Source organism: Galeopterus variegatus, unplaced genomic scaffold (genome assembly GCF_000696425.1).
Source record: "Galeopterus variegatus unplaced genomic scaffold, G_variegatus-3.0.2 Scaffold1083, whole genome shotgun sequence".
Taxonomy (NCBI): Eukaryota; Metazoa; Chordata; class Mammalia; order Dermoptera; family Cynocephalidae; genus Galeopterus; species Galeopterus variegatus.
This window is the reverse complement of record NW_007727194.1, coordinates 191806-206026: the sequence shown is the minus strand read 5'-3', so window position 1 is coordinate 206026 and position 14221 is coordinate 191806. Positions and strand designations below refer to the sequence as shown.

General features: G+C 35.7%; 1 protein-coding gene across 8 annotated transcripts in view; it reads right to left on the bottom strand.

Moving 5' to 3' along the window:
• The window catches only part of PHF14 (PHD finger protein 14), a 172764-nt gene that overhangs the window by 131608 nt on the left and 26935 nt on the right, over positions 1-14221 (bottom strand). For all 8 annotated transcript variants that reach the window (XR_550639.1, XR_550640.1, XM_008574666.1 and 5 more), the window contains 2 exons: positions 10310-10469; positions 4902-5013 (listed from right to left, as the gene is read on the bottom strand). Coding sequence is in view for 6 of the 8 variants with exons in the window: in XM_008574666.1 (XP_008572888.1) it covers positions 4902-5013; positions 10310-10469 (272 nt within the window). In the remaining 2 variants the exon portion in view is untranslated. The remainder of the gene's footprint in view (positions 1-4901; positions 5014-10309; positions 10470-14221) is intronic.

The following is a 14221-nucleotide window of genomic DNA, read 5'->3' as shown; positions in this document are numbered from 1 at the left end:
CATTCATTAAACAGCAAATTGAGGCTATTCAGGCAAGGCCTACACATGTCTATTATCAACGCCTTGAGATGCAAGAACTAAGTGGTGCCTATATACCACTACATTCACCTTAACAAATGCTGCCTCTGTGAGCTGAACTGGATAGCCAGAGACGGGTAAGAGGGTAACATCCGCACACCACCTAAGACAGGAGGGCTGCCTCTGCTGCAGCCTAATGCTATGATGGGTACCATGTGCGGGATAGATTGCTCCAACCTAAGACAGGCACAGTTCCCGAGAGGTTCTCTTGGCTTGAAAAAATAAAAAAGGGGGACCTGTCCGGAGCCATAGAGCCAAGCTGTTGCCTAAGAGCCTGCCTGCCTGTCCGGAGCCAAAGAGCCCGCCCAGCTATTGCCTCGAGGCCTCAGAGCCTTGTTTGCTGTTATCTTCCGTCCCTCCCGATCCTGTGCACTATGGGTGTAGGTAATTTTACAACTTGCCATAGATAATGGGAATTTTCCATTTACCGGAACAACCCACCCTGTGGTTTTCTCAGTAAACCATCTGCATACTTAATTATCTGCTGATTCCCTCCTGCTGTCTATATAAACTGTGACCTTCTGGCTAATAAACGAGACTTGATCAGAATACTGTCTTGTCTCAATTTCTTACGTCTCTTGTTCCATCCCATTCCCACTCCCCCCTCCAGGGTCTGTGTTGAATATCCCGCGGGTTGGGACAAAAAACAAAACTGAGCTTCAGCCCATACAAAACAGCCAACAGGCCATTAATTACATAACTAGGAACTTTCAACTGGATCTTAACCAATAAGATAAATGCATAGCTGTAGCCAATTATGTAATTTAATTTACTTAGCTTCTGCCCACATTCGGCCTATCTAAGCCTGATGCCCATGCTGCTAAAGTGGAGCCCTCTGAACCTCTTCTGGTTTTGAATGACGCTTGATTCCTGAACCCTTTAATGTTCAAATAAACTATTAAATTTACTTTGTCTAACGTTTTAAGTTTTTGGTGTCAGATGTGGGATCCAAATGAGAACTCCAATGCCCCCAGGAACAATGAGTGACCGGGCAAAGGTATGTGTATAAGCCTGTTGTGCTCACTGCTCTCTCACTTGTAACTGGAGGTGTGGTTTAAGTTCCTTTCAGATTAGAGCTCTGTTAACTTTCATTTTTGAGCTCTCCAACTCTGAGCATTTCTTAACCAGTCAGTCCAGAATCAGATTGGACCCAATAAATAACTGGACTGGTTCCAGTTACAGACCTTATGTAGGTACCTTCTGAAATTGGATTCCTCCAAATTAATGAGTCTGGGACTCCACTTTCTGGAACACCGGCTAATTTTACACACAAAAATTATAAGCAAGAACCAGCTTGCTTTTGGAAAAGTGGGTTAACCTTACTAAAGATGACTTAGAATTACAATAGCCATAATGAGGAAGTTTTAATCTTGACAAAATCATTCACTTGTGAGGTACATTAGAAAAGAATCCAAAATGCCACCAAAACAATGGGACATTGTTTTTGATTGGTATGTGAAGGCATCTAAAAGTTTTCAAATGAATCAAAATTGCCTGTCTAAAGGACTCTTTAAAAAAGGCAAATGAGAAATCTTAAAATTATTTTTTAACAAATATCAGTAAGTTCAAACAGCAGTAAAACAAAAAAACACATATTTTTAACTTTTTAGGATCCTTGCTTTCATGATGACTGCCTAACATGCAGATGCAATAAAACTATCTAACAGGGAAATAACTTGATGGTGGCTAACTTTGTTTGGTGTTATAATGTGTCTACCTAAAAATAACTTCCCAAATCTCTTGGAGTTTTGCTAAGTTAGATTAAATAATGAATATTCATTGAATATCTACATCATTTCCAAATAAGATAAAATACCAAAATGTTAATTTGCTAAACATAAGCTTATCCACTTTTAGCCTATTACAAAGAAACTAAAGATATTTGAGTCTGTTAGTAAACATGTCCAGTGAGAATACACATGCTTCTAGAAATTATGAAATAATGTTAATCTACAGAATGTTGGTACGTGACAGTTCACAGTTGCTTACTTATAAGTTTTCACTATAAATTAAAGTTACTAAGAGTTAAGAATTCTAATTATGTGTGATAATTAAAATTAGAACCAACTCTGTATAGGAGGAAAGTAAGACTGTTTTTGGTAAGTGAAGCTATGAAATACGAAGGATATGTTTTTGCAAGAAATTTGTTTCATTGGGGAAATTAATTTTTGTCCCTAAGTGGTTGTTCTACAATGATAGAGAAAGCATAGGACAAAAACTGAATGGATACAAAAAAGTTGTAGAAGGTTTGTGGAAGAGGAATCTGGAAAAAGAATTTTATGTGATCAAGCTCGCGAACATTAAAGGAAATCATTTATAAGTTTTGGAAATTTAGCATACTCAAAAGTATGCTTATGCAAAACTAGAATCTGGTCTTCTCTGGTAAAGCAACAAGGTTTTCTTGGAGTATTGGTCTGTTCTTAATAAGAAATTGTGAAAGGTTTTTCTTTACCTTTTAAGGAATTGGCCTAAGAAACAAAGATTTTGTGTCTTATCAAAATAATTTCCTTTCTATCTTGTTTTTTAAGAGGTCTTTCATTTCTTAAGAAAACTGAGTCCTCCCTATTAAAAGAGCTAAGGTTTTTCCTACAACTACATACTTTTCTGTATTTGTCTATAAAATCTCTTAATGGTCACCCTGGATAACTAAGTAGTGATCTACAGTGACCTGTGATCCTAGTTAAGCAAAAATTTTAAAGTTTTTGACATTTTTGACAACTTCTCAAAATAAAATTCTAAATTAAGTTATTTTGACCTTGAACTAACTTTGGAACATTCCAAAGGACTCCTGAAATATCCCAAAGAAATTTGTTCTCCTTATAAAAACAGAGATATAAAACTAATTAGCTTATTTGATATATTAAGTTTGCACTGGAAACACTGTGAAATAAGAAATCATGTTCAACCTTCTTTAAATTTCTTCTAGATTTATATTTATGGTAAAATATATGCCTACTAAAAATGACTTAAGGTAGTCTCTTCTAGACTCTGCTTGTGGTTTATAAAGCTGCTATCAAAAATAAAGTAATTGACACTTGCAATAATAGTAGACTAGATAATTTGTACAAATGCTCCCCAACTAAAAAATATGGACCAATTATTTTTCTTAAACTACAGCTTAAAGGCACCGGAGAGGTAAAATGACAGTGTAGAATTATCTAAGGACTAGAAAGTAAGTTCAGAGTGTAGGCCTGCTTTTTCCCCTGGAGGCTTAGTTAATTCTGGAGAGGGCAGCTGAAGATAGTTCAATAGCAATGACCCAAACTAAAGCACAAGAATATTGGGACAGGAGTGGGAGTGGAGGATTGGGAAGGAGGACTAGAAGAAGGGGTTACAGCCTGAGGAGGATATACCAGATATAATATCAGAAACTATCAAATTTCTTATTTTTCAGTATCAGAAGTTTCCACGATGTAACAACCTCTAAGTTATGGCTATGGTCTGAAAGTTGGTATCTCCCCCAAATTCACAAATCAGAACCTAACACCCAATGTGATAATATTAAGAGGTGGGCCTTTTGGAAAGTGATTAAGTCATGAGGACTCCACCCTCCCTGAATGGGATTAGTGCCTTATAAAAGAGGTTGAAGGGAACTGACTTCTCCCCTTCCACCATGTGAGGATGCAACAATCAAGTGCCATCTTGGAAGCAGAGAGCAAGCCCTCACCAGACACCAAATCAGCTGGTGCCTTGATCTTAGACTCTCGAGCCTCCATTATTCATGGATTACCCCATCTAAGGCATTTTGTATAGCAGCCTTTAAGAAATAAGACAGTTCCTCACCCTGCCTTTAATATGTTACTGATTTTTTTTTTGCAGCTTGGCAGTACTCGGAACTGAACTTTGACCTTGGTGTTACAAGGATGTGCTCTCACCAACTGAGCTAAGCAGCCAGCCACTAATATGTTACTGATGCTATTCAGGAGTCTTCCTTCCCAATTTACCATAAACAGTAAGGAAAAGAGAACGTATCAGTGCCTAATTAGTTCTAGTGTTCCTGGGATGTTTGTAGTAATTACATACCTAAATTTAAATTAATAAGTGGGCATTTTTAATCATTTACAATCCTAAAGCTCAATGAATAAAAACCAGTTTATAAACTCTCAAGGCTGAGAATCATTTGTTAGGCAGGTTGTGTAGTCATAAAGATAAAACAAGTCCTTGAAACCTGAGTAAAATAAAGGGTGTTCTTTGTACTCTTTTTCATCATTTTGATAAATTTCACCTCAAAAGTAAAGTCAAGAAATTAGGTTTATATTTAATCTAACTGATTATACATAAGGCTTTGGGTCTATGTATTAGGCAGTGTGCCAAGTGCCAGGAAAATAGCAGTAGAATCAATAACCATTTTATCACATAGATTATTCTAAATTAAGAGTACATGGAAGGGCCAGCCCGGTGGCGCACTGCTACAGTGCGCCGCTTGGGAGCGTGGCAGCGCTCCCGCCGAGGGTTCGGATCCCACATACAGACCGGTTCCCGCTCACTGGCTGAGCGAGGTGCGGGCGCAGCACCGAGGGTTGCGATCCCATTGCCGGTCCCGGTCTGGTACGGGCGCGACACTGAGGGTTGCGATCCGTTGCCAGACACGAAAAAAGACAAAAAGGAAAAAAAAAAAAAAAAAGAGTACATGGAAGAAATTATACATTATTGGCTTTCTAAGAAAATTATTTTCAATAATAAATGATTAAGTGCTAATGGCTCTACAAATAGCATGGTTACTAATAAGCATTCTGTAATCAACAATGATATACATAAAAAGCTTTTTAAACTAACAAGTAAAAACTTATCTCTTTTAAGTAATCAAAATTACTTTGTCTCACCTTGGCACCATATTTGGAATAGTTCATTTCAGTTAGTGTTACTGGTCGTAATTTGTCAATATCTCCAAAGGCTACTCCAGGAACATACAGGGCACAAACAATGTGAACCCATCTATAAGGAGAGAGTATATGATTTTGCTATCAAATCCTTTCATGAAATTCCCACATGGACAACAAACAAGTAAAACATATGCCATCTCAAAATACTACCGAAAAAATTCTATGATCATATGTAAAAATCTCACAATCTCAGACACATATCTGAAGAATACGGAACACCTTTAGAATGACAGCATTTAGTTGCAGAAAAAGGGACTGTATTAAGCACTGCTTTTCCAGCAGCTGAGCCAAAACTGAGAGTTAAACTATAACTGCTTTTCACTTAAAATCACTGCACTTTGCACTTACCTGTTGTTCTTAAATATTTGCATAACTATTATTCAAATGATACAAAGCATCATTTTCACATGCATGGAAAGGTATTCATTTATTATTTTAAGCTCTTCAAGAATTAAGGATTCTAATTTAAGAACTGTGAAGTTACTCTGCAGTAATTAAGTAAAACTGCTCTTTCTTGTTACTCTCTTCCAAAAGCTGTTGGGTAATCCTTAAGGACATATTTTAAAACAGTTTTGGTGTGCAGTTTGATTTTCTTTCTCCCAAGGCTAAAACTGACTGCTGGAAGAAGGTACAGAACTAAGTTATAATAACATAAGGAGGTCACATTTTCATTAATCTGTTCACCATACAGCCTATGTACTAAAACTACATGCCCCACATACAAATATTTTTTAAAGTCTGAATGATGCTGTAACACTAAGCAAAGAATGCTCACAGTCTCAGTACACTGTAAAAAAAAAGGAAGTTATTTCTAATTTCATTTTTAAAAATTGCTTCAAGCCATTTTTAATATATTAGGCACCTTTTTTCTGTTTGCTTATAACCAAACAAAATGTGAAATTGAAACAGCAGATATATAGATAGATAGATAGATAGATAAGTTCTGTCAGAAAAAGGGTAAAAATAATAAAGCAAATCTCGATTAACCTTGTGAATAGGTAAACAAATTCCACTTTATCACTGCTTAAGGGGCTGTGGATGCGACATGGTTCTTGCTCTGTGATGCACTTAATCTTAAAAGACTAAGAATCGTTCTATAGAAGTACTGGGGAAAATAGTTACAAATCTTTCTAAAAATTATCTTTTTTATTGAGGAAAAATCCAAGGTTTTGAGATTTCTTGATAGAACATTTTATTTTAATCCAACCTCCCAAATGTATTCTGTGGAGGTCAACATAAAGATACACATCTTCAACAACCAGCTACTTGCTCAATTTAATTTGTGCAGTTTTTCATGCTCCACTGATGTATTTGTACTCTGCTGGAGTTTATCTTTGATAAAACCAACAGCTGGCTGCTTGCTTCATACTGACCTTCTTAAAATGTTTTAGTACAAGTCACACAAGTACTACAGATTTAAATTGCCGTTTCAGTGTGACTGGCACACAAGTGTATCATTTCTCCCAACCATTCATGTGGCGATACCAATTTAAGTCTTTATTAAAATATATATCAAAGTCAGTAAAAGTAACAGCTGAGACAATTTTGGTCCTTTTTAAAAGTAGCTGTAAATAGTTTTTTGTTCATCTGTTTAGCCACATACACATTAGAATTTTGTTATTAAGACAACTTAGGAAATTAAAAAAAAAAATCTTCCTTGTTACTTTACCATCCATTTTGCTTGGAGCTATGATGACAGATGTTGGTTGGGGAAAGGAGCAGAAAATAAACATCACATAAAACCACCAAAAAACAAAGAGTCAGAATTGTCATTCTAGCATAGAAACTATCAATAGATTATTTTAAATTCATATATTTTAATAAAGCAGACTAAGTAGAAAGATACTTCTCAAAAGACTTTCATTTCAGAATGGAAACTATAATCAACCAAATTTGATTTTGAAATGCCTTGTATTTTTAGCGCATTCACAGCATATAAAACAAATTCAATTCCAGTATGTTATTTTCATTCCTTCATTCAATAATCAATTACTAATTGTCTACTACACACAAAGCACCACATAGGCAGTTTGGCAGTCATAAAGATGTATATGAAGAGCTTACATATGATGTCTGGCTCACTGTATTCATTCAAGAAATATTAGCTACAAGAAAAAAAAAAAAACTAAAAGCTTCCTGTGAGTGATTATTCTCATTTTGTATATCAAGAAAAGGGTTGAGAAGGATTAAATAATGTTCAAATATAACATGGCTACCAAGTTGTAGAATTGGGACTTAAAGAATTCAATACTGCTTTCTATTGCACCTCATACTTATTTAAAAAATTAAGCTCAGAGCCGTATTTCATTTCACAGTTGACTGGAGGACAACCAACAGAGGACATAGAGAAGACAGTATGTCTAATATTTCCAACAGTCAGGTTTATAAGACCACTTAAGACAGGGTAAAATATTCTCCCTAAAAAATGAAATAAATATTTAATGACGAGAATGTACTGATAGTTTTCTCAAATTAAGTCACATCGTTTTCTATGCAGAAATTGTGACTCCTATCTAGAGGGAAAAAATTTTAATTAAACCCATGTCACAGAAGTCGATTTCAAAGCCTTACTCATTCTTTCCATACACTATTTCTCTTCCACTGCTTTCCACATGAAACTAGAATACTAAAAGGTTTATGAAATTCTCTTGGCTTTTTAGGCCTTGAATCAAACTAGTACTGTATCCTTCAAAATTATCAAGGCCTATAATTTCCAATATAGCCTATAGTTGAATGTGGACATCAACACAAATAAAGTGTTCAAATAATATATAAAAAAATTTTGCCAGGCTGCACCATCAAGGGAGGTAATATCCACAGTAATATGTAATATCCACAGTAGCCAAAACAATTATCCCTCAGTAAATCTAAATTGTTAAAGAGGCCTCTCTTTTTTTTTCATTCAAAAACAACTTTAGAAGTTATTTTGTGGATTAGGCTAGCATGGAGAGACAGCTACTTTACAGTTTTTCAACAGAATTTTTTTTTTTTTTCCCTTTTTTGTCTTTTTTCGTGACCGGCATCGGATCGCAACCCTCAGTGTTGCGCCCGTACCGGACCGGGACCAGCAACGGGATCGCAACCCTCGGTGTTGCTCCTGCACCTTGCTCAGCCAGTGAGCGGCCGGTCTGTATGTGGGATCCGAACCCTCGGTGGGAGCGCCGCCGCGCTTCCCAAGCGGCGCACTGTAGCAGTGCGCCACTGGGCCGGCCCTCAACAGAATTTTTAAATTAACAAATAAGAAAAAAAGTAAAACAAATTATCTTCCCTAAAAGGAAGCTCTGTATTTTGCAAAGTTGCCTCACTTATTCACCGCAATTAATCACCATAAATTTCAACTCTCAGGATGGGAAGGTTTACCAGAAAGAATTTATGTAGCAGCTGGTACTCCATGATTACCTTAAATAAGTAGAGCAATACTGGTAATAAGAAAGCACTAGTAGTAGTAGCAGAAGTAAGGAGACATTTACTGACCACTTCTTATGTTCCAGAAAGTATGCTTATTGCTTTACATGAATCAACTCATTTAATCCTCTCAACAGTGCTAAGGAAACTGAGGCATAAAAAGGTTAAATCACTTGTCTAAAATCACATTTATCAAAAAAGTATCAGAATCCAAATATGGGCAGCCTGACTTGATAGCATAAATTTTCACTGCTTACTAAATTCCCTAGTTATAGGCTAAACTCAGTCCAAACATAAAATAATGCTCATGTCTATGATACAGACCACAGATTCATATCATGTCGATACATCAAATCATTTTTTTTTAAATTTCTTGGATGAGTGATAAGGAAAGAGAGGTAACAGTTTCAGCCATTTTCCCTGAACATCAACATACAAGATTCTCCAAGATTCCATGATCAATTCTATGCTAGCCCAGCAATCTTGTATGGCAACATTTCTCAAGGGCTTGTCCACCAAGTGAGGCAAAAATGAGAAAAATAAGAAAAACAAGTATTACTTTACCAAAGTTATTAAATTTAAAAGCCTATCCTCTATTTGGGGATAAAATGTGTCCTACTCTTTTCAACATTAAAATATGAAAAATGATGGTGACAATTTATATATATTTTTTGTTGTTGTTCTTATTAAAATATTAAGCATGTTTAATAAAAATACTGAAATATCCTTATATGGCACAATAAAAACTTGAGGACTCCCTCTTATATTGGAGGCTAAGAGGAAGGTGAAGGGAACAATCCACATATTACAAAAGGTTGGGAGTTACTTTTATATTTAAGTCACCCACCCCAGATGGTAGTCTTCTGGTAAAAAACATGAAAGATGTTAACACTATTATGATGACAATTGCTCAAATGTGATAATAAACATGAGTTTGAATGCAGTGAAAAGAACTGATGTCTTTGTGCCAGTTATCAATTTATTGCCTCTCAGCTCCAAGTTCATACTTCAATACCTGCTCTGCACAATGGACAGAATTCCTTCAGAATTTCTCCTTTATAGTGAGCGTGATATTAACGGTAGAGGGCATTGTAGGAGGAAGGGTCTTCTAGGCAAAGATGGGCACAGTACATCCATCCTTGCTCTGCCCCAGCTACACACACAGACCCTAAGTGACCTTGCAGCCTTGGCCCAACCTGGATATCACTTTCCCTGGCCCTCTCAACACATGCACCAGATACTTCGGACTTCAAATCAGTGCCCCAGCTCAAGCTGCAACTTATACCCAGCCACCTATTTGCCAAGAACTGCAGACCAGCTCTGTCCCAGGCAAACCAGCAACGCTGTCTGCCATCCAGTAAACCGTAACTACATTTCTCCAATAAAGTCAGAACCCCAGGCTGGGGGAAAAGGTCATCCCTCCAATTTTGTCATTCCTTAGATAATGTTCCTGAGCCCCAGGGTGTCCTTTAGAGTTCTTTAATATGTTATGGTTACTCTTTTATCATAGCTTAATAGTTCTTTATATTAAACTTCCCTTTTTAAAATCACTATTTGGGTTCTGTATCCTGATATATTCTTGAAGTCACACAGATCTGGGTTCAAACTTGACTATTCACCAGCTTATGGCATTGAGCTAATAAAGTATTTAAATGATCTGAGCCTCAGTACTACACCTATAAAATGGGAAACTTTACCACCTGCCTCATCATAGGGTCGTTATTAGGATTAAATGGGATTGAGTGTAAAGGCAAATGCAGGTGCTCAATAAGTGGTCTTTCCTCCTCCCCTCCCTCATCTGTAGCTTCCTGGCCATTTACTCTATGTCAAGACATAAAAAAGCAATCAAATGAGTGTGTAACTCAGAAAATCACAAATAGGGTAACCAAAAGCAGACACATTATAAAGCAGGCATATGAACCCAACATAATTATGACATCAACCTTCCAGCATCTGTCTCCTTGAAAATTCCATCCTGATTAGGACACAGTTCACAGCTAGGAGAAACACCACATTTACAGGCATCACAAAACCAAGGTTCAGTGGAGTTTTCAGAAGCTGAACTCATAATAGAGTCACTCTCTCCATCAACTCCATAACAACCTAAAAAGAAAGAAACAGTATGATTAAACAGCGTTCATTTTTTAAACACATTTATAAAAATCACAAAAATAAGGTGAAGGAAAGTAGAGTAAAAATCAATGGTTTATAGGAATGATATTAAAACACAGAAGTGAAATCACTTTATAATATTTTTTCACCTAATATAGTATACACAAGGAAAAAATGACATTTAGTTTAGTACTACTAGAATATGAGTGAGCTCATGCAAAACAAACATACAAACAGAGAAGCCTTTGATCTACATTTAGAGGTGGCAGATTATAACATAAACTCATATTTGTGAGTATCATTAAAAAAATACACACATGCACACAAAAATTAAAACAATTTGAAAAGTTCAGACTAGAGTTAGACAAGCTGAGTTCCATTCACAACTGAGCCAACCTCTAACTATATGAGGTATTTAATCTCTTTAAAAATGTATAATTCTTCTGTCTTCTGTGAAAATTTATCCATAACTGAATGGATGAAAACAAAAGGTCATTATTTCTTCTTCTTCTCATTCACAAAACTCAATACTCTGATAGGAGTTAGTTAAATTATTGGGCAGATAATGTGATAAAAATCTTTAAAGACCTTCACGAATATACCCAACAAACAAGATAACTTAGCATAGTTCTTGTTTTAGTCTGTTTGTGTTGCTATAACAGAAATACCTGAGACTGGCTGATTTATAAAGAACAGAGGTTTACTTGGCTTATGATTCTGGGACAGCTGCATCTGGCACAGGCCTCAGGCTGCTTCTATTCTTGGTGGAAAGAGGTAGGCAGCTGGCAGGTACAAGCAGATCACATGGTAAGAGGAAGCAAGAGAGAGAGAGAGGGGAGGTGCCAGGGTCTTTTGTACAAACAGCTCTGTGGGAACTAATAGAGTGAGAAATCACTCATTCCCCCACCAACCTAGGGATAGCATTAATCCATTCATGAAGGATCCGCCCCCATGACCCAAACTGCCACATTGGAGATCAGATTTCCACCAGTTCTGGGAGGACAATACATCCAAACTCCATCAGTCCTTTTCTTTTTAGAGTAGACATGTTATACTTCCAATTCAACTACTTTCCAATTATCAAAAGCAAAAGGTTTCTTTACTAACTCAAATATGCATGTCTGGGATTACAAATTATATTTAAAGTTATTATTTGGGTTTCCAGATCTGCCTAAAATTTTTATAAAATCACAAAGATTTTCCTTGATTTTGAGTTTAAAAAGAGTAGATTAACTGTCAAAAATGTAAACCACCCAGAAATTTAGGCAGGACTTCACTGCCAACATCTTAGTAAGATAGGTTCACATCATTAAAATTCCTGAAACTCAATTTTGTCTATGAACCCAGCATTGATGAGGCACTCAGTGCTGACAAACCAACTAAACTCACTAGTGACATCACATTCATTACTATGAACAATTCTTCTTCAGCATCAAGATACCTAGAAGTCTATATTAGTACTAAAAAGTATTGTTAAACATGGAATCCAATAAAGGAGAACTGAAAAGTTCTAAGAGATCATTTCATCCAGACTATAAAAAACCATGCTGACCTACTGACTGCTTAAAACAGCAATTCTCTAGTGACTACAATAGTCATGAATCCTAAATAGCTTTCTTTTTCTCTTCTTCTAAAAAGGAAGACACCCTTATGTTGAAATATCCTTCAGAGAAACAATTTAATGCATATGTAGTAATGACATTGATTGCAACTTAATTATAGTCCCGATATATACCCTTATCACCTTTAGGTTTGGACATTTCTCTCTGATCTATTTATTACCTCTCGAGATAGGTCACTTCTAAAGATAACCAAATATCAACTTCTAAAGATAACCAAGACACTTCTAAAAATAAACAAATATCAACCATCCCAGGATACTTTCTATCAGGTTTATTCTGAGAGAAAAATCTTAGCACCAAATTCTAAGAAGCACCCAAACTAATCCCAAATAAACTGATAACATTAAAAAAGGCACTATGAGAAATGTGTATCAGTAATGATCACCTCTCAAAAGACTTCACCACAAATAAGTAAGTTATATGCATGCAATGTTTGATCATGTGATTATCTGAACTGGTTATACACTAAACAGACAACAGAGGCCTAAACTGAGGTGTGACCCCTCACAACCACCAAATATATCCAAACTAAAATAAACAACTAAAGATTAAACTTATAAATAATTTTAAATTACCAACATTAATTCAGTAGATGTCATTATAGGTCTATAGTTATTTGTAAGTATTTTATTCACCCAATACCATTACTTAACATAGATCATAACTAAAATAGCCTAATAATATGCAGGAAACTAAAAAGATGGTGTACAACTATGACTTACATAAAATGCCTCAAGCAAATCCTTAATTATTGCTATCTTTATGCTATTCGAAGGTTTTATAAGTGAACTTCAATGAAATCTGAAAGTCATATAAAGGAATGACAAAGAAAATATTTTAAAGGAACTAGAATACAGCCCACAAGATAAGCAAAGGAATCAAAACTTGTTAATACTCTTAATGTCATTAAATTGTGGTTGGCAATCTTCATCACTTCTGTTTAGATATACATTTTTAATTAGCAAGCTGCCAAAAATAAATAAATAAATAGATACACATTTTTAAAATGTGAAATCATAAATTTAAAAGAAATGCAATTTTCTTCTTGGGAGCAGTCACTGTCTTCAATTAAAAAAAAATTTTCTGTACAGGCAGCAGTAAGCAAAATGTTGTATTCAAATAAAAATCATTTAAAAAAAACAATAGATTTTTCCATTTCTGAGAAAAATGTCATTGGAACTTTGATGAGAACTGCATTGAATCTGTAGATCACTTTGGGTGATATGGACATTTTCACAATGTTAATTCTTCCAATCTAAGAGCAAAGAGCACAGGATATCTTTCCATCTTCTTGTGTCCTCTTTAATTCCTCTCAACAGTGGTTATAATTCTCTTCATAGAGATTTTTCACATCCTTGGTTAACTTTATTCCTAAGTATTTTATTTTTTTGATGGCTATTGTAAATGGGCTAGCTTTCTTGATTTCTTTTTCTGCATGTTCACTGTTGGAGTATAAAAATGCTACTGATTTTTGTGTGTTGATTTTGTATCCTGCAACTTTGCTGAAATCATTTATCAACTCTAGGAGTTTTTTTGTAGAGGTTTTAGGCTGTTCAACACATAGGATCATATCATCCGCAAACAGGGACAGTTTGACTTCATCTTTTCCAATCTGGATGCCCTTTATTTCCTTCCCTTCTATGATTGCTCTGGCTACTACTTCCAACACTATGTTGAATAGGAGTGGGGAGAGTGGGCATCCTTGTCTAGTTCCTGTTCTTAAGGGAAAAGCTTTCAGCTTTTCCCCATTCAGGATAATATATGCAGTAACAAAAGACTACGCATAGCCAAAGCAATCCTGAGGAAAAAAAAATAAAGCTGGAGGCAAAACACTAACTGCCTTTAAACTATATTACACAGCTATAATAACCAAAACAGCATGGTACTGGCATAAAAACAGACACACCAATCAATGGAATAGAATAGAGAACCCAGAAATCAACCCATACACCTACAGACATCTGATCATTGACAAAGGCATCAAGTCTACACACTGGGGAAGAGACTGCCTCTTCAGCAAATGGTGCTGGGAAAACTGTATATTCATATATAGGAGAATGAAACTAGAGCTGTACCTTTCACAATATACCAAAATCAACCCAAAATGGATTAAAGAATTAA